At 45.0% G+C, this 20688-nt stretch overlaps 1 protein-coding gene across 1 annotated transcript in view; it reads right to left on the reverse strand.

The window, feature by feature from the left end:
• The window catches only part of MGAT5B (alpha-1,6-mannosylglycoprotein 6-beta-N-acetylglucosaminyltransferase B), a 498248-nt gene extending 493084 nt beyond the window's left edge, over nucleotides 1-5164 (reverse strand). Inside the window, exon 1 of the mRNA XM_029600396.1 lies at nucleotides 4294-5164. Within this exon, the coding sequence (XP_029456256.1) occupies nucleotides 4294-4361 (68 nt within the window). The 5' untranslated portion in view covers nucleotides 4362-5164. The remainder of the gene's footprint in view (nucleotides 1-4293) is intronic.
• Between the last annotated feature and the right edge of the window lie 15524 nt (nucleotides 5165-20688).

Below are 20688 nucleotides of genomic sequence, written 5' to 3' on the forward strand. Positions count from 1 at the left end.
AGTGCACCACGCAAACCTCAGAGACCGGTTTTTTTCTACCGCAGGCCCTTCCATGTGGAACGCCATGCCTCCGGACCTCAGACTGGAGACTTGTCTAACAACTTTTAAAAAGAAACTAAAGACATGGCTGTTCAGCCAAGCCTTCCCCACTACAAACTCCATTGCCTGATCTAGAATTGTACACCACACATCTCTGTAAACAAAACTCTCCAAATTTTTCATGCATAATATCCATTAAAGAGAGGTTGGCCCCTTGCCCCCTCTTCTGTATATAGTATTTATTCTATTTTATTTCACTTTATTTATATATTTATTGCTCCGTTCACCCCTTCTTTATTTTCCTACTCCAAGTTAAGGCTTCCTTGTTATAATGTAACTGTATGCTCCGTATCTCTTGTTGATTGGTTAATTGTATATTCTGCTTAGTTCATTGTAAACCGAATTGATTTGATTTGTATCAAGAAAGTCGGTATATAAAAGCCTTAATAAATAAATAATAAATAATAAAATCTTAAAGACCTCTATCATATCCCCCCTCAGCCGTCTCTTCTCCAAGCTGAATAGCCCTAACCTCTTCAGCCTTTCCTCATAGTGAAGCTGTTCCATCCCCTTTATCATTTTGGTCGCCCTTCTTTGTACTTTCTCCATCGCAACTATATCTTTTTTGAGATGCGGCAACCAGAATTGTACACAATATTCAAGGTGTGGTCTCACCATGGAGCGATATAGAGGCATTATGACATTTTCCATTCTATTAACCAGCCCTGTGAGAAGAGGCCCACCATTGTGCATTTTTGCATTTTCTCGGGATATTTTTTCTCGCTGAATTTTTCTGCAAGAAAAAATATTGCAGGGACCCTATATGAAATATTCCCAAATACTATTACATCATGGCTTAGTAAAGGACCCCCTTAAGTTGTTCCTGCAGCAATGGGATTTGAATGCTGACTTCCTGGTTTCCAGCCCGCTGCTCTAACAAGAGGCTGCTCCTCTACTCCTGTGATTACTGGTATCTCACAATATAATCTCAAATGCCTCCAACTCTCACAAAGCATAGTCACCGGAATTTTGGTTGAGGCAAAAAATCAAACCACATAAGGCCAATTCTAAACCAGTTACACTGGCTCTGAGTCAAATACAGGATACAATTAAAAACTCTCTGCCTGATATTCAAAAGCATAAGTATGCTGGTCCCTGAGTACCTCTCCCAGCTTCTATTTTGTGACACTTCCACAAGAGAACTCCAATCCTGAGAAATGATCCTCCTATTTTTCCTTCTTTGGCAGCTGCCAGATTAACAGGCACAAGACTTCAGGCATTCAGCTGCTGTGCCCCTAAACTATAGGTTCCCAAACCTGTCCTGTCTTGCTTTCCTAATGCACGTCCATCCACCTCTTCCAGGTGTGCAATGCAGTCGACTAATGAGCCGCTGCATTAAAAAGGGGGTGCGAAGGGAAATTGTGCGGCCCTAGCACCTTCTCTGCATCAGGTGCCTAGGAGAAGTGGCTCTACACAAGTTAGGAAAACGGATGCTCAATTTTACAAGCGTCCATTTTCCTGACCTGACTGCCATCAAGACTTTTTTTGTTTCACGTTGCTGCTTTCTGTGGCTCCTCCGACTTAATATCACCATGATATTAAGTCGAAGGAACCACAAAAAAGCAGTATTTTCTGCTTTTCTGTTAAACTTCTGAGGCTCCTTGAGTCTTAACGCCAGCTCTGGGGCTGGTGTTAGGTTCTGAGGGTTCAATTATTTTTTACATAAAGGGGTAATAGGTAATAGCCTCATCAACATGTGACGAGCGTTATCAGCTAAGCGCTGGTCTGGACACGCGTTTTAGACATGCTGATCCCCTTATTGCATCAGGGGTTATGGACGCGCGTCCGGCTGTGGGTTAACCTGGGCGCTAGCCTGAGCACACGGTATTGCATTGGCCTGTATCACTCTGGTTCTCAACCCACTTCCTGGGGCACACCCAGCCAGTCAGGTTTTCAGGATATCAATGATGAATATGCATGAGATAGACTTGCATGCAAGGGAGACAGTGCATACAAATCTATCTCATGCATATTCATCATTGATATCCTGAAAACCTGACTGGTTGGGTATGTTCCAAGGGCTGGGGTTGAGAACCTTTGCCCTAACGCCATCAAGCAATCCAGCAGCTTCGCACTGTTCGCACATCATCTACTTCGCTCCCGATGCCTCAGAAAAATCTTCCTCTCATCTCCCCTGTTGTGATTAAAACTCCTGTGATGATTATCGATTGTGGTGTAACTGTAACTTAATTTTTTTTGATTGTAACCCACATTGAGACCAAATTGGGAAAAAAAGAAAGGCAGAATATCAAATGTTTATAAGTAAATAAAATTCTGGCATTGCTTTCGGTTGCCACTGCCTCCTCTGGAAGGCTGCTTCATGTGTCTACTACCGTGGCAACAAGCAGCACTGCTTCGGAGCCATCCAGTCACCAGAGTACATTTATTTTTAAAAGCCATCCTGTGGTAATTAATGTCACAATATATATATATATATATATATCTAGGTGAGAACTTCAGGCTACCCTTGTGATCTAATCTGTGGTTTTCAAAATCCTACCTTCACACCTTCTGGTTAAAGTCCCTACTTTAAGAGCACAGTTAGAGACTAATCAAATATAGTTTGTGTATTTTTTCTCACCTTTCACCCTCCCACCATCTTTGCAACTTTTTATCTCTGTCACTTTCTTCTACCTACCTGAGCTCAGTCAGGAAAAACTATGAATGTACCACCACTGTCTGCTCCAGCCCTGTTCTCCTTACACTCTTCACAGATATTCCTATTCGGGGGGGGGGGGGGGGGCATGGCTAACTCCAGTCTTTCCCAGTCCCTGTCTGTGGCAACTAAAAATCTGATGGGTGCCTTCATGTATTACAACCCCTTTTGTTAGTTTTAGAGCATGCATTTCAATGGGAAGAGTACCTGGGACCCCCAGCATCTGCCTCAGATTGGAAACCCTGCATTACAGGACCATCCTCCACCTCATGCCCAGCACACCTAGTAGTAAAGACAGCTAAAATATCTCTGAATCCAGAGCTCTTACTGGTATTTACTGTGTGTTACCCGGACCTGCCTCCCCACTAATTTCCCCATGGAAGACAACGTTAGCTCCCATCACTCTGCAAAGGGGAAAAGTTCAGTAGCTAAAGCTCCAGAACTCCACTTCTCATAAAAGTTTTGCTGATTTCTTTCACACCAAAGAATCCTACATTTTATTGCTGGCTGCAATGCCCCCCCCCCCCCCTTTTTTTTTTTTTTTTTACTCTTCCTACCCTGAATATGCAGCTATGGTCGATTTGCAGTAAAAATAAATAAATACATAAATAAATACATAAAAGGCGCAGTTCCCTTCTAATAAAAGTTTTCTGATCAGGATCTTTTATGAGAGTTTGTCCTATAAGAACATTTTTCGATTTGATAGAATAAAAGTTACCCATTTATCACAAAAAAAGGAACAGCTCTCTGTAATTACCCTTATGGGATGCTGACACTTTGTTTTAATTTTTTTAAGGACTGCATTTCTTTTCTGGTTTGGTACTAATGCAAATCTGTTCTTGCCAGGAGTTTATGCATTCTAATAAAGAGCCAGATGTACTTCTGGGCAGTTCCCATTTTACATCTATGGGGGAAATGCTTGGTACCCTTGGCTCAAAGTCTGTTAAACCCACCACCGTGGGGAAATTTAAAAAATAATAATAATAATTACAGCCATTCTTCACCACTGGTGCTGACAAATTGCCTTTTAAAATAATCTCTTCCGCGCCTGTCAATTATTTAAAACCCAGCAACTGAGAAACAAAATGAAGAAACTTATCAGTAGGTATGAATGTAAATTAGGATGAGAAAGACATAAGGGTTTAACACAAATCAATATGATTACAGTTGTAAAAAATATATATATATACTTTTGCTACAAGGGGTGCCGTGATAGGGAAACAATGACTGACACCTTTGGCTTAATTGGCTTGTCTTCATTCCTTGCGAGATAAAAAAAAATGCCCTGAAAACAGGGCATTTAAAATAATAATAATAATAATAATAATAATAATGCCCCAAAGACATCATTATTACTTGGAGCATCTGTCTTCAAAGAGCGGGGAGCTCGCCTTCATCCGCTGACATTTCAGCCTGGAACTGCCGCTGATATGCACTTTGCCAAACTAAATTATTAAATTCCCCACCCGCAGGGAATCGGGGTTAGAGAGAAATGGGGAGGGAAAAAAAAAAAAGAAAAGCAAACTAAAGAACTTTACCTAAAAGGTCTCAAGGTGACGAAACATCTTCTGACCATTATTTTCCCATCTGAGTTCACAGAGATCATCGTTCAAACTTTACGCGAAACAAACGGAAGTCCCGTTTTTATAATCCAAGCCCCGTCCAGCGATGCTTACGACACATGATGATAACTCGACGGCTCATAAGTAGCGTAAAGTAAGTATTAATTATATTATTCCAAAATGAACGCGCCTTTTCTAAAGGAAGGTGATGTGTATTTCCAGGGCTAGGTTTATTTGTTTCGTTCGCTTCTTAAAATTACTTTTCACTTTGGATTTTCCCCCATGCGAGTGGGGTTGGTTTTTCGTAGGATTGCATCCACAGGGCAAGACCAGAAGCAGCAGACTGGTTTGGGGGTTGTGCCCATCTCACACGTTGCAGGCATGGTGCAGGCTGACACGGTCTCTCCGCCTTCCCGCTAGCCATAGCCTCTCAGGGAAGCTGCATCCCGCAGAATCCAGGTGAGGCACACCTGTGCTGCGATGCTCGCCTGGGCAGGCTCTCCTCTGCTGCCCTCATCTCACACACACACACGCGCGCGCGCGCGCGCCCACACTCCCCCCACTCCGTGGCGTTCTGTGTCCTCTCTCCAGACTCCAATCAGTCAAGTCAGATCCCGAGGCTCCAGCACTACTGCAGCTGATGCCTCTTCCCGGTGATGCCCGATGAAGCTGCCCCGTCTTGCCCTCCGCTCCTGGGCCTCGCAGAGAGCTCCATTGGGTCCGTTCTGGAGATCTCTAGCAGTGAGCGATCCGATCCTCTACTCTCCGAAAGGTTCGCTGAGCATCTGTGTTCTCCCAGCTTCTAGCTTAATCTGAAGGAAACTGCATCGTTCCCATCCGCGGCTGCTGGTTTGCCAAAAGAGCAAGGACTGGCGGGGTGGGAAGTGCCGCTGTTAAATCTTGGGGTGCCCTCTGGTGTTAACTGGGTGCTGGTGCAAGCGGCATCTGGTCAGCGCTTTGTTTCATAGTCCTGCTGCCAGGTGTGGGGACTTCAGAAGCAGAGCTGTAATTATAATCGTTTTCCTTGCTTTTTCCACCTTTTTTTCTAATACTGTTTACATTTAAAACTTAAACAAGGAAGAAAAAAAAAAGAAGTTATGGAATTGCAGGCTGGCTCCCTAGCACAAACTAGGCTCTTTCACACTGCATGGTGTAGCTGATACATAGTGCTGATGGATGGATGGACGGACGGACGAACAAGGCAAAGCTAATAGGCTATTTTCTTCATGATGAAACCCACCTAAAACGTAAACATTTCTAAGCAGAATCTGGGTTTATTTCATTGTCTTATTTACAGGCTAAGAGAGAATTTGAAAAGGCAGGCGTTAATTTCAGCCAGCACTGGGGAAGTGTACAGAAAAGCAGAAAAAACTGCTTTTCTGTACATCCTCCGACTTAATATCATAACGATATTAAGTCGGAGGCCCCAAAAATTTAAAAAAATCAAAAATTAGAAAAAAAAAAAGTTAAATCTGCCTGTGGCCCGCGGGTTGGAAGATTGACGCTCAATTTATCCGGCGTCCATTTTCCGAACCCGTAGCTGTCAGTGGGTTCGAGAACCGACGCCAGTAAAATTGAGCGTCGGCTGTCAAACCCGCTGACAGGAGGCACTAGGGACGCACTAGTGTCCCTAGCGCCTCCTTTTACCATGGGCTCTAATTTACATATCCAGCCTTCCTGAATCACGCGCCCAAAGAGTGGCCTGTGCGTGCGTCGGGAAAGTGGGCGCTTGCCGGCTCTCCCGTGCGTTTTTCTGTATCGGCCTGTGTGTGTGTGGTGCAAGGAAGTGCTCCTCCTGTAGCCAGAGTCGGCCTTAGGGAAGGATGAGCGGTCCCCACTGAGAGATGAGGGCACTGCTGGCATGACCTGTTGGGCTGGGCAAGAGCTACCTCCATGCCAGCCTTCACCACATGCACAGCTAGTGGGAGGAGCTACAGTCAACAGCACGTCCACTTCCTTTGCCACATGGGGCTAGTCTCGCGGTGTGAGCTACAAGACTCTATGGATCTCATGGTTCACACACACCGCAAGATTGGCGCTGCATGGCGAAGGAAGCTGACACTATTAAGCACTTCTCCTGCCAGCTGCAGGGTTGCCCAAAAGAAGAGCTGGGGATATGGCTGCAGGGAGGAGGGAGAAGAGGAGGAGAAAATTTAAAAATCCCAGTAATCAGGGGGAGGGATTAAGGAGGATGCAGGAGAGAAGACTCAGGATGGGGAGGAAGGAAGGGAAAGAGTGAGAATGACAGATACAGGAAGAAAGGACTGGGGAGGAGAGAGGACTGGGATTGGGAGGGCTCTTTGAGTGCTGGGAGTTTATGCTGTTTTACTATATTAGGTATGCTACATAGGTTCAGGAATGTATTTTGTGTTGGATTTCGTATATTTCGTGTTCTTCTTTCCAGAATGTCTTCTAGTGGCATTTGCGTTGCTGAGAAGTCTCCAGAATTTGTATATTATGGACACTGAACTTTACCTGTGAAGGTATATTTATGTATTTCTGCTGTTGTATATGCTTTATTAATATAAAGAATGTTTTAAAACATCATGGTTGGTCTGTCCGAATTTTATGTTAACATAAATTGGTCTATTTTTGTTATGCAAAGGTTGTGAAATAATAAAGCCATAGATGGGCCAATGGTAGGATGGGGTTAAGATGGGCATGAGATGGGGGGGAAGAGTGCCTGAAAGGAAGGATGACAGGGGAGGAAGAATGCCTGGAAGGAGGACGAGAGGGGATAGAATGGATAGAGTTGGGGGAAAAGGGAGAGAATACCTAAGGGAAGGGAGAGAAGGGGAGAGAATGTCTTTGGGGGGGGGGGCAGGCATATCCAATTTCCCCCCAGGGCTCTATGTACCCTACAGCCAGCCCCACCAGCATCAATAAGAATTTTCAAAGTTGTCATCACTTTAAAATTTCATTAAGCTGTCTCACTGCAATCTTCCCCCTTCTCTCCTGCACCCCCCCCCCCTCCCCAATATTCCTGGGAGCTGCCTTCTGTGTATGAGTCACAAATTGCCTCATACACAGTGTTTGTGATGTAATTTGTGACATCATAATCAATATAAACCAATTTGATCCAATCAGATTGAGGTAATTTGTGACTCTCTTGCTAACATGACTTCTCCCAGCCAGGGGTGCTGAAGGATGGCAGGGAAACAGATTAAACCAGTGATAAAGAGGTGATTGGGGAGTACATTTTTCCATTTATTGAGAGTAATAATTCCTATTTGTCCTGTGTATTTCTAAGATATTGTATAGCAAAGGGTACATGTTTCTGGTAATAAACTCCCATAATGATTTTAACAAAATCCCTCAGTTTGATAATCCCTAGCAATTTCATAGCTAACCTTGGTCAGTACATATTCAACTGGAAGATTCCAGAGAGGTCATTTTCTTTGGAAAATATTTAAAGCTATCAAGTTGCCATTGGTATATTTATTTATATTCCATTTTTTGGCACTTCAAAACTGATTACATTTAGGTATTTCCCTGTCCCCAGAGGGCTCACAATCTAAGTTTGTACCTGAGGCAATAGAGTGAAATATGAAATATGACTTGCCTGAGATCACAAGTGTTGCAGAGCGCACCCTCAGGCCCAGTTGGGAGCTCAGAAGCGCGATCCATCTGGAGAGGAATGTGAACCCTTGAGCCATGGCATGACTCAGGGAGGAGCCCCAAGTCACACCGCAGAAGGTGAGCTGGTACCAGCACGGATGGAGCAGGAACAAGGCTGGAGCGAAGACAAGGCATGGATTATCCGGGATAGGAACAAGGCTAGAACGAAGACAAGGCTGACTGAAGGTACTGACCCGCCACTGGACCTGCACGCTAGAAGAAGACCAACAACGCAATGTGGTCAATGAATGGTCCTCCGACCATTCCAAGCCCTTTCGGACCTGCTGCTGGGTAACGGCAAGAAGTGGCAGGCAGGATGGAGGCCAGGCAAGACATGGATACTTGGACGAAGACTCAGGAACAAGGTTCAGGCGACAAAGACTCAGGATCAAGGTTCAGGCGACAAAGACTCAGGATTGAGGCTGCTACACAGCGCACCCTACACAGCCCACCCATGGGACTGGTTGCTGGATGCGGGACAGACTCCAGATGAGACGTGAAGCAAGTGTGAGGAACATGTCCCAGATACTGTAGAGGCCTGCACCGGGGCATGCCCTACACAGCCGTTTGTGGCTGGCCGCGGATCACGCTGGAGCGGCGCAGGTTCCAGCAGCATCTAACACATGGACAGAGCAGCCACAAGGGAATCCGAGGGCCGGCAAGGTTCAGGACACAGGACCAAGACAGTACTTGGCTTTAGGCAAGAATTCAGGACCAAGACAGGACTTGGCTTCAGGCAAGGATTCAAGACACAGAACCAAGACAGGACTTGGCTTCAGGCAAGGATTACCCTCCAGAGGCTTGTGCTGCAGGCATGAGGAAGGCCTTGTACCACGAAGCACCCTACACAGTCCACCCGAGGGGTTGGTTGCGGACCACGATATGGCACACCAAGAAGAGTGGACATCAAGGAACCAGAGATACAGGACATCAAGGCTGGATCATGGAACATCAGGAACATCAGGACTGGATCACAGAAGATCAGGAACATCAGGGATGGATTGCAAACATCAGGAAACATCCCAAACCACAGATGAAGAGCGCAGACAAGGAACGAGACCAAGACATCAGGACGAGGAGACCAAAAACATCAGGATCAGGAACATGGAGAACAATGAACATGAAGCCATCTACACAAATGAAGACCACGGAGAACCTTGACCCGCAGATGGAACACAAAAGATGTGCAAAGCTGATCCGAAGGCCTTGAGTGACTGAAGATGAGCCCTTACATAGGGCTGAGCCAGTAAGTGAAGATCTGAAGACTTCCGGTGGGGCCGCGGGCTTTTCCCGCCGGTGGCCCTTTAAATAGCTTTGAAGAGGCGCGCGCCAGAGCCTAGGAAGGGCCAGGAAGAGAACACAGGACCACGGACAGCGGTGTTCTCCCTGCACACAGATGCAGAAGGAGCTGGCAGACTTCAATGGTGGCACCAGGTCAATCTCGGCGGCGGCTCCATGCCACAGGGGCGGAGTTCCAGCAACGGCATAGGGCCACAGTGAAGATGGGGTTGGAGGCGGCCTGCCATGGGTCTCGGCGGCGTCGGCAGTAGCGGCACTAGGTCGCACAGAGGAAGTCGGCGGCAGCAGCCCAGTCCGGGGGCAGGCCTAGGCTGCAAAGATGTGTGCCAGTGGTCTGGGGTAAGTGGAGGCCTGCTCAAGGGATGGGCTCTGCGAGCAGGATCATAACAACAAGAAGCAGTAGTGAGATTTGACTCCTGATTTCTCTGGTTCATAGCCCACTGCTCTATCCACTAGGTTACTCCTCCGCTCCAAGAAACAATGCTTCACTGACAAGATGAAATAATCCAACATCTTCAAGATGCCCCTCTACTCATCCTTCCCCATGCTACTACAGTTCTGGTTGCTGCATCTCTAAAAACATATAGTTGTACTGGAGAAAGTATAGAGAAGAGTGATCAAAATGATAAAGGGCATGGAACATCTCCCCTATGAGGAAAGACTAAAGGGGTTAAGGTTGTTTAGCTTGGAGAAGAGACGGTTGAGGGGAATTATGATAGAGGTCTATAAAATCATGAAAGAACTGGAACAGGTAAATGTGAATTTGTTATTTACTCTTACAGATAATAGAAGGACTAGGATGCACTCTATGAAGTTAGCAAGTATCACATTTAAAACAAATCAGAGGTAATTCTTTTTCACTTAATACACAATTAAGCTCTGGAATTCATTGCCAGAGGATGTGGTTAAGTCTTTTAGTATAGCTGGGTTTAAAAAAGGTTTGGATAAGTTCCTGGAGAAGTCTATAAACTGCTATTAATCAAGAGGGAATAGCCACTGCTTGTTGCCTGAAGCATGGAATCTATTTAATGTTTGGGTACTTGCCAGATACTTGTGACTTGGATTGGCCACTTCTGGAAACAGGATACTGGGCTTGATGGACCCTTGATCTGACCCAGTATGGCATTTTCTTATGTTCTTAAATCCATTCGTTCACTTCTTAGGGAATAGCCTACCGCTATTAACTGCATCGGTAGCACGGGTTCCTCTTAGTGTTTGGGTAATGGCCAGGTTCCTGTGGCCTGGTTTTGGCCTCTGTTGGAAACAGGATGCCGGGCTCGATGGACCCTCGGTCTGACCCAGTTTGGCATTTTTTTTGTTCTTCTGCAATGGCTTAGTATACTATAACAAGTCCTTATTAGCAACAACGATTGCTTTTGAAATCTATTTTGGTAGTATCTTTATAGTATTCGTTTTTGTATATCATGCTAGCAAGTAACATAGCACAGTTCACCTTGAAACTGGAAGTTCAGTTACCAATATTACTTCTGCAATAAGGTTGAAGAAAATAGAAGACATGGCCATTTTTCAACAACAAAGCTGTGCAAATTGCAGCTCATATGATAAGGTTATAAGGTACCCCCAGGTGAGATGCACTAGGGTAGGAGAGAAAGAGGTGGGGGCAGGCTGGGTCACTTGGCATGAAAGGTTTTGCTCTGTCTTCCCTGGCAGATATAGAAATGCAAGTCCTTATCAGCAATAAGATGAAAGTGTAAAACTGAGACAAAGTCAGACTTTTCCAGATGACAATGAATTTTTTTCTCTCCTTCGAGCTTTTCTCTTTTTTTTTTCCTTTTGCCAGGCTGGCTCTTTATTTTTCTCTCTCTTTCTCTAGTATTTACAAGATTTCCTTTTTCTACCTAACCTGTCTTTCTCCCTTTCTCACCTCAGCCCCCAAATATATTTCCCTTCCAACATTCTGTGGCTCAGCCTCCCTCCTCTCCCTTCCTTACAACTGACGTTCTCTTCTTCAGGCCTGCTGGTCTGTTCTTCCTCATCTGAGCCATGCCCTCTCCCCTCTCTTAATCGCTCGTCTGCCTCTGTTTTTCTTGTATTTATCCAACCCAGCCAACCTTTTTTGCCTCTCACAGTCATCTTCCCCAAGGTTCATATTTCCTCTCTTACCCCACTCTACCCGTCTTTTGCTCTGGCTTCCTGTCTTGAACTCACTCAGCCTCTCTTCTTTCTGACCCAGACTGCTTTCTAGCCTCTTCTACTCCTCTCCAAAATTGTATCATTCCCTTCTCCTCCCCCTCCCCAATGTAGCCTCTTAATTTTTTACCCGCTCCAACCTTGCATTATTTCCTCCAGCTACATGTACCCACTGTGTTCCATGAATACTGCTATCCCTGCAGGACTCAGAGGCTCTTAGAGGGAAGTCACACCTTTAAACGTGCTCTCTTGATTAGATCCTCAGCATGATTTCTGGGAGGGACAGTCCCTGCACCTATTTCTAGTTAGATAGCACTTTGCTGAGATACTGTATTGAAGGGTAGCTAACTCCAGTCCTCAAGAACCACAAACAGGCCAATCTGTATCATGCATATTCATTGTGGTTATTCTGAAAACCTGACTGGCTAGGTGTGTTCCAAGGACCGGGTTGAGAACGCCTGCTGTATGGTATATCTACTGAGTGAAAGAATCAGTCACCTCCTGTTCCAGCCATCAGAGCCTCCAGAGATTGTGGTATTCTATCTAGTTTGCTTTAATTTGTTTTCCATGTATCCATGACTTTGTCTAAACCAGTGCCCCTCAACTTGGTCCTTGAGGGATCCCGACCAGTCAGGTTTTCAGGATATCCACAATGAATATGCATGAGATTTTCTTACATGTACTGCCTCCGCTATATGTAAATGTATTTCATGCATATTCATTGTGGATGTCTTGAAAAGTAGGCTAGGCAAGGGATCCTCCAGGACTGGGTTGAGGACCACAGACCTAAACAGACATCAGCCTAAAGAACCTGTCATCAACAAAAAATCTGCAAGCTGCCAGCACCTATTAATGATGATGAAATCATTTTGACTCTGAACTGAAGATCTCTGAAGGACTTTTGTGGCCAATAGGTTTAGGAAGCTTCAGTTCTAATTTTATTTATTACACAATAAAGATATGATGCATCTATAACAGAAGCAGGCAACTTCGGTCCTTGAGTGCCTCAAGCTGGTTGGGTTTTCAAGGTATCTACACTGGATATTCATGAGATGCATTTCTGTGCAGTGCTTCAATTGCATTTAAAAACATCTCATACATATTCATTGTGGATATCCTGAAAACTTGACTGGCTTGCAACTCTTGAGGACTGGCATTGCCTCTCCCTTTTCTATAGCTTGTGTGGTTATTGTGGTTGGTCAGGAGTGGCCAACTCCGGGTTTCAAGAGCCACAAACAGGTCTGGTTTTCAGGATATCCACAATCTATCTCATGCATATTCATTGTGGATATCCTGAAAACCAAGTGCTTGAGGACCAAAGTTGGCCACCCCTGCACTAGATTACCTTGGAGATAGGTTATCTAATTTGATTTCCCACACAAGCAACACCACTGCACATTAAATTACTTTGTGACAGGTCAAGACATCCTTCATGCACCACTATAGGGTATTCTGGCACCCAAGCTGACTGCTTACTGAGGGGGATTCAGTTATCTAGTACAGGGTTTCTCTACCCAGTCCATGGGACACATCTAGCAAGTCAAGTTTTCAGGACATGTACATTGACCATGCATATGATAGATTTGCATACAATGGAGGCAGAGCATGGAAATTTATATCTCATGCATATTCGTTGTGGAAATTCTGAAAACCTGACTGGTTAGGTGTGCTCCATGGACAGGGTTGAGAACCACTGGTCTAAAACTCTAGCAAGGGAAGTGTACACTTCCAGCATAAAACAAAGTAGATGCATTTCATCTCATTTTGGCTCAAGGTGTTTCTGCACACATGCTGTCTTTCTTCAACAGTGATGAAATGGCGAGTCTGGACCAGCTCCATGTCGGGTCTTGGATTAGAATTTGTGGCCACCACTAGGGTGTCTAGCTCAGAACTTCTCCATGCATGACCTCTGTTTCTGGGCGGGGGAGGGGGAGAAATCAGCAAAAAGGAAATTCCATCAGTGAACAACATGATTTTGAACTATTTCTACATCAGGTTAGTAAGCAATGAGAGTTACAAAGACCAATATATCACTATTCTACATATACATAATATAAGCAGGGAAATAATGATTTTAGATACATTTTCTGAATATGGTAAGGTCCTTATTCAAAAGCCATTTAGACGAATAACTTAAAAGTTATCCATCCAAATGGCAAAACCAGCATTTTTAACCACTTACCTGGCTAAATTCTAGCTGGGTAACTAGTTAGGGGAGGAGTGGAGTTAGCTGGATAAGTTATCTGGATAACTCTGATCATGCTACTGACCTGTCAAAAAGTTAGCCAGATAAACTAACTTTAAGATAGTGGGGTATATTAAGTGGCACTGCCGTGTCGCTGAATATCCCAGCTAAGTTAGCCAGATAGTGTATCTGGCTAGATAAGTGTATCTGGATAACTTGCCAAGCTGCACAGCAGTTGAATGCATAGCACGAAGGATCTCACTTTCATTTCCCATTTTACTAATAGTTTCTCTTACCAAACCTGATACAAATCCGTTGAAGCAGATAGATGACCGTAGACTGACAGGCAGATAAAGAAGCCTACTGAAACTGGACAGCACTTTCATAATAAATGAAACGGTTTTTTTTTTAAAAACAAAAATCTTCTCTGCATTATTTATTTATTTATTCATAGGCCACCCACATTAAACAGAAGCGATGCATCACTTTCTGAAGTTATGTGTAATTCATGAAATTCAAGATAGCACGCAGCTCTCTGAAATGATATATTCGCTATAAATAAACATCACAGGAACACACTCATTCATCCGATATGCAAAAATAGCCACATTTCAGCACTTCAGACAAAAAGAAGGTTTCTGAAGGGGGGAAGTGCAAACATTAACAAGCTCTCATACGCAATCAAAGCTAAGATTCTCTCACCTGAAGGCTTTGACTCTCTCTCTCTATTCACAGACTCATCTCCAGATTGATGATGAAGACTCCCGTTCAAACTATTATGTTCTCCCATCTTGCCCGTGATAGATGAGCACGTAGTCCAGTCAACCAGTATGGCGAGAAATAGTGATAATACATTCACTCCTCCTCGCAAATAAAGATTACGTTACAGTATCTGTGCACGTAGGCTAGGGGTCTGGCAAGATTCTTTTTTATTTTAGCAATCTCCTGACTTCTGAGATAGTGGATCAGTTTCACTGAAGGCTTCACATGTTATTGCCCCCAAATAGGAATGGATTGCTTGACGTACTGTTCACATATAACCGGCTTTTCACATTGAAGGTCATGTGTATTAACTGCAAACGAAAAGAGAGCTTTACGTGGCACCATGGGTTAATGTATCTTTGCTTTCAGATATTAGGGTTTAAATCAGACTCAGGTCCGTAGTGAAATGAATGCGCTGGTCTGAAGTCAGTTGAGGCTAGATGCTTCTTCACATCATGAAATGCCATAAATATCCATCTGTACATGAGAGGGCTGCAGGACAGGACTGGAAGATCAGGGGAGTAGCTGTCAGGTTGGTGTTGCATTAACAGAAACTGTCTGGAGGCTGAAAATTAGAATGCCAAGGGGAGCTGTGGAGGTGCTCATGGTCACAGTGAATTCTGCAGAAATGTGTGGGCATCATGAGCAGGTGACGTCAATGAGGTTTTTGGCCAGGGCTTCCTAAAACTTTCCTGGTGACCCTGCAGCCAGCCAGCTTTTCAGGATCTACACGATGAATAAGCATGAGATAAATGTGCACACATTAGAGACCTAGTATATGCAAATTTATCTCATGCAGGCTCAATGAAGATTCCCTGAAAATTCAATTGAGTGTGAGGTCACCAAACAAGGGTTGGAAAGCCCTGCTTTTGACTCCATTTTAAAACAATCCAGAGTTTATAATAATTTTCCTGCTACCAAATCAGATCTGTGAATTCCTGCCCATTTCAGGCTCGTTCTTTAAAAACTACATTTCTCCATAGACTACAGCATTACAGTAGAGTTATTTTATTTACTTTTGCAAACATATCATCAGCAGCACTAAGACTTTAAAGTTATAAACTTTACAGACACTGCTGTCAGCCATCGCATTCAAAGCATACATGTGTACAGTTTTAATCTAGCCTGATCTTATGGGGAACCCCCTGCCAACTCTACCATGTGTTACATTCATATCTCATATATATAAAGCAGTGCTTGACAAAACGAGGAAGACTGAACTGGTACCAGGATACAGAAACATCTACCTCTAAGTTGCTGGCTCCTATCTTGTTCAGGATAAAGCAACCCAGGCCATTACTGTCTGACTGCTGTTTAGTAACCTATGTGCAGTTCCTTGGTAGTATTACTCTGGACCTCAATGAACAGGTGTCCAGCTGTTCACATCTCACAACAAGCCATGGAGGCCAATACAAAAACATGCACTCAGCACAGCACACAGTTTAACCTGCAGTTGTGCGCACATTTTTTTATGTGCAAACTCTGCCAATGCACAAGGAGTTTTGCACACAAAAAATGTGCACACAACACTGTACGATTTAAGTTAGCACCCTCGCATGGAAGTTTCATGCTAATGATGGCAGTCAGGAGAAACAAAACAGGAAATGGGACAAAATTTCCTATTTCGTTTCGTATCATTTTCATAACGGAACGAGTTAAATTCTGATTAAATTTTGTCAGTCTCTGGTTTTGTTTTGAAAACCTATTTAAAAAAAATAAGTTGCTGGTCAGGCCTTGCCTAGGGAGAAAACTGAGACCCAAAGCAGGAGTCTCAGCCTATGCTTGAGCGTGACTCCAGTGCCTCTGCCTAGGCCTAGGTACAAAGCTGGGGCCTCGCCTAGGCATACGCCGCATCTCGACGGATGGGATACAACCTACACCCAAGCATGGCTCTGGGGTCTCGGCCTGGCCTGGAGGCGAGATCGCAAAACCTGGGCCTCAGCCCGGACTAATGCCTGATGCTGGGGCCTAGGCCAATAACTGAGCAATGGCCCAGATTCAATAAATTTCCAGACGAACCCCGCCATACTTTCTAAATCCAATGCCAGAACCCAAGCCCGACATCTGGGCCTCGGCCCACACACAGGCCCGACATCAGGGTCCAGCCTGGAAGCCCGGGGCCTGATGCCTGGGCCTTAGCCTAGGCTAGGGCCCCTTAACAGGCCCAAATCTTGCAGCCCAGCCAGAAGGCCAGGTCCCAACACTGGGATCTTGGCCAGACCCAGGCTCGACGCTGCAATCTGGCCTGGAGGCAAGGTCTCAAACTTGGGCCTCAGCCCAGACCACACCTGATGCTGGGGCCTCGGCCCAGATCCGTGCCCAATGCCAGGGACTCAACCCGGACCCAGGCCCAATGGTGGAACTTGGCCCAGAGACCAGAACCAAATGCCTGAGCCTCAGCCTAGGCCAAGGCCCAAGCCCAGGCCTGACACCACAGCCTGGCCCAGTGGCAGGGTCTCAAAGCCTGGGCCTCTGCCCAGACCCATACCCAACACTGGGGCCTCAGCCCAGACTCATGCCCGATGCTGTGGCCTCTGCCCAGACCCACGCCTTACACCAAGGCCTCAGCCTGGACCCACACAAAATGCCTGGGCCTTGGCCCAGACCCAGGCCAATGCCAATGCCAGGGTCAGGCCCAAGCCCAGAGCCCAGGCCTTGGAACTTCTCTTCAGTATCTTCTTTCTTCATCTCTTCTTTGCCAACTGACACCATCCACTAGGGTCATTGCGCTCTTGTGTAGTGCTTAGGCCAAGATCGCGGTGACCAATTGCAGCCTAGGACTACACAATGCCAAGACCTTGGGACGAGCTGGCCCCAACTGTTAGTCCCGGGCCTAGGCCTCACACAGGCCCTAGTTTGGTCCGGGGCCTAGGCCTTATCTGCGGATCCCCCCCAGACCGGTTAAGTGGGGCTAGGGAGGATCCGGCCCAACATTTTTCAGAGTGAGAGGAATGTTTTCTATGCATAGACTTGCTTTTCTGTGAGCACATTTCTGGTTTGTGTGTAATTTTTTTTTTTACTCCCAATGCATTAGCATACCATTAGCTTACTGTCGGGCCGATACAGTAAAGTCCGTGGAAGAGCGGGCGAACGCCAGCGCGATTCAGTATACAAATTAGGCCCGGCGGTAAAAATAGATAAAAAGAGGTGCTAAGGACACTAACGCGTCCCTAGCGCCTCTTTTTGGACCGGAGAGGCGGCTGTCAGTGGGTTTGACAGCCGACGCTCAATTTTGCCGGCGTCGGTTCTCGAGCCCGCTGACAGCCACGGGTTCTGAAACCAGACGCCGGCAAAATTGAGCGTCTGGTTTTCGACCCGCGAGCCGACTTCAAATTTTTTTTTTTTAAACTTTTGGTAACTTTAGGGACCTCCGACTTAATATCGCCATGATATTGAGTCGGAGGGTGCACAGAAAAGCAATTTGTACTGCTTTTCTGTGCACTTTTCCAGTGCCTGAAGAAATTAGCGCCTACCTTTGGGTAGGCGCTAATTTCTGAAAGTAAAATGTGCGGCTTGGCTGCACATTTTCTTTTCTGAATCGCGCGGGAATTCCTAATAGGACCATCAACAAGCATTTGCATGTTGCGGGTGCTATTCGGTTCGGGGGGGTTGGATGCGTGCTTTCGACCCCTTTCTGAATAAGGGGTAACGCTAGCGCGTCGAAAACGCGCGTCCAATCGAGGGTTAACAGTGCGCTCCGTTGGAGCGCACTGTACTGTATCGGCCCGTATGTCAGGAGTTAAAAACAAAATTAGCTTGTGCATTAGAAAACTGTGCACTGAATTTCAGACACAGTTTTAATGCTCAACTTTTTGCATTGGCCCCAGTAACAGTAATTAGCACTCTGGTTATGTAGACAAAGCACAGAAATTAAGGGTTGGCTAGGATTGCAAACAGAATTGTCCCCCTTCCTCCTTTGATCCGGTCAGTACATAGTTGAGGCAAATTGATAAGGTAGCTGCTTCCTGAGCTGTGCCTGTTCTTTCAATAAATAGATGGCATTTCCAGTGCTGCCAGTTTGGCACCTTTCACAAGCACTAAATTTAGTAGACAAGTAAAATAATGGCGAAACAAGGTACGTTTAGACTATTAAAACTCCTCTTCTTCTCTATTGAAAAATAGCTTTACTTTCTCTGAAGACAAGGTGAATCACTGTTCACACAGATGGGACTCCCTGGCTAAGAGTTGTCTTCAGTAACTTAAAAGGGGAACAACAAGTTCATCAACAGAGTAATTAACTGCTTGTGCTTGGGTTAACAGTTGTTTTTTTAAAGAAGACCACCCTAAATGTGTTATTTATTCTATGTTTATTTCCTGGGTTTTTATATTTTTTAATTTAGTTATGATATAGGTTTCTATTATTATTATATATTTAATTGTATTTTTTATTATATTATGTATTAAATTGCATTGTAAGGATGTGCAGAGGCAAAATTTTCATTTCAGAGAAGCATCCTGAGAGATCATCCTCCTACTGGGGAGACCCAGCCAGAGGACTGGAATTGGAGGGCCCGCTCATCTGGACCAGCTGTGTCGTGGCGTCTTCCCGATCCTGGTGACATCATCAATCAGCCGAGGAGCTGGTAAAAGCCGGGAGGCTGAGGAGTGCTCTGGAACCATCCTGAGAGATCGTCCTCCTGTTGGGGGGACCTGGCCAGAGGACTGCAATTGGAGGGCCCGCTCACCTGGACCAGCTGTGTCGCAGCGTCTTCCCAATCCTAGTGACATCATCAATCAGCAACCGAGGAGCTGGTAAAAGCTGGGAGGCTATGGCACACAGCCTCGCTCCGAAGGGGCGTGCCCTTTGTTGTGTTTTTGGGGCAGTTCTGCCAGGATGATCCATGGGCAGGAAAAGGAAGACCAAAGTTTTTACATCTACTCCGGGTCCGATTGTGGTGAGAGGCCTTATAGACACATACCTGGCATGCAGGGTGAGTCAATCTATGCAAAATTCTATTCCTGATATTTCTTTTTCCTCTGGGTCTACAGAGAGTACTGGCCAACATCCGGTACCTCATATTGCTCTGAGACTTTTTGAAGTTAATTCTTTGACTTTAACTTACAATCCTGACCCAGGAGTTAACATCTCCCAACACGGCATGATGGAACTAAGTGAACAACCGTGGACTCAAACTGAGGCCTAGATTTTCTAAAATCGTAGGCCTTTGAGAATCGTGTGGTACTGGGGGGGCGGGGGTGAAGCGGGGGGTGAAGCGGGGGGCGGGGGGCGGGCCTGCGAAAGCCATCGTGAAAGTTGAGCTATTGGGTGCGCTACTTGCGGCGATAAGGAGTCTTGCCTTTTGCCGTCAGCGAAGTCATTGCGGAGTCCACCCTGATGCCGCCCCAACTCCTCCCCTTCCGGTGCGGACTCCGCCCCGATCTAGGTATCGCACGCATGCAATTCCTTTAGAAAATGACCCCCTGAGTCTAGATGTTCTCCATTAGCAGGGGTACCTCAGTCAGGACGTTCTAGTTTGGAGCTCTTGACCCTAAAACCGTAGTCAGCTAAGAATGTTACACTTGCCAATGTTTGGAGAGCAGTCATTAATATGGAGAAGTTATTATCTCAGTCTGTATCTCAATTTGGGAATTTTTCAGCTGAAATTAAGTATGCTCTTGAAGATTATAGAACTCCTTTAGTCAATTTAGAAGCAACTTCAACATTTGTAACATCTCAAATTGCTTCTTTACAGTTATCCAATACTTTTATAAAAGATAGTTTAATGATGCAAAAATAATTAGAAAATTTGGAAAATGAGATGTGATTAAAGAATCTTCGCTTTTTTAATTTTCCTATTTCAAGGTTGCTATCCACTACTGAATTGTTTAAAAAATATATTGAAAAGTGTTATCTATTTCCTTGACAAAAGAAATGGTACTTTCCAAAATGTACTATATCCCTCGGTTTAGGATTAGATCAGAGGGACAGGAAGATGACCTGGATGTCTTACAAGGTGATAGTGCTAATTTGCCCTCCTTTTTGGAAGCTTCCATTAATGATATCTCTATCAGGGCTACGCTCTTGGTATCATTTTGTAGTGAACAAGATAAAAATTTGGTATTATAGAAATCTTTTAAGAGTAAGGATGTTCTTTTTTGTGGTCAAAAAATCCAAGTATTTCCTGATGTTGCTAGAAGTGTGCAACTGAGGAGGAAACAATTCTTGTTATTATTCCCCTGTAAGTGTCTGGTCACGTATCAGAGGAATAAGTTTATTTTTCAAGAACCTTCCCATCTCGAGACATCTCTTGTGGATAAGGGGACCTGATATGAATTTAATTATGACTGCCATGTGAGGTATAAATAGTATTAATTTTTTCTCTCAGTTACTGTAATTTTTACAGATTTCTTTTGTT

Source organism: Rhinatrema bivittatum, chromosome 4 (genome assembly GCF_901001135.1).
Source record: "Rhinatrema bivittatum chromosome 4, aRhiBiv1.1, whole genome shotgun sequence".
In the NCBI taxonomy this organism is placed as follows: Eukaryota; Metazoa; Chordata; class Amphibia; order Gymnophiona; family Rhinatrematidae; genus Rhinatrema; species Rhinatrema bivittatum.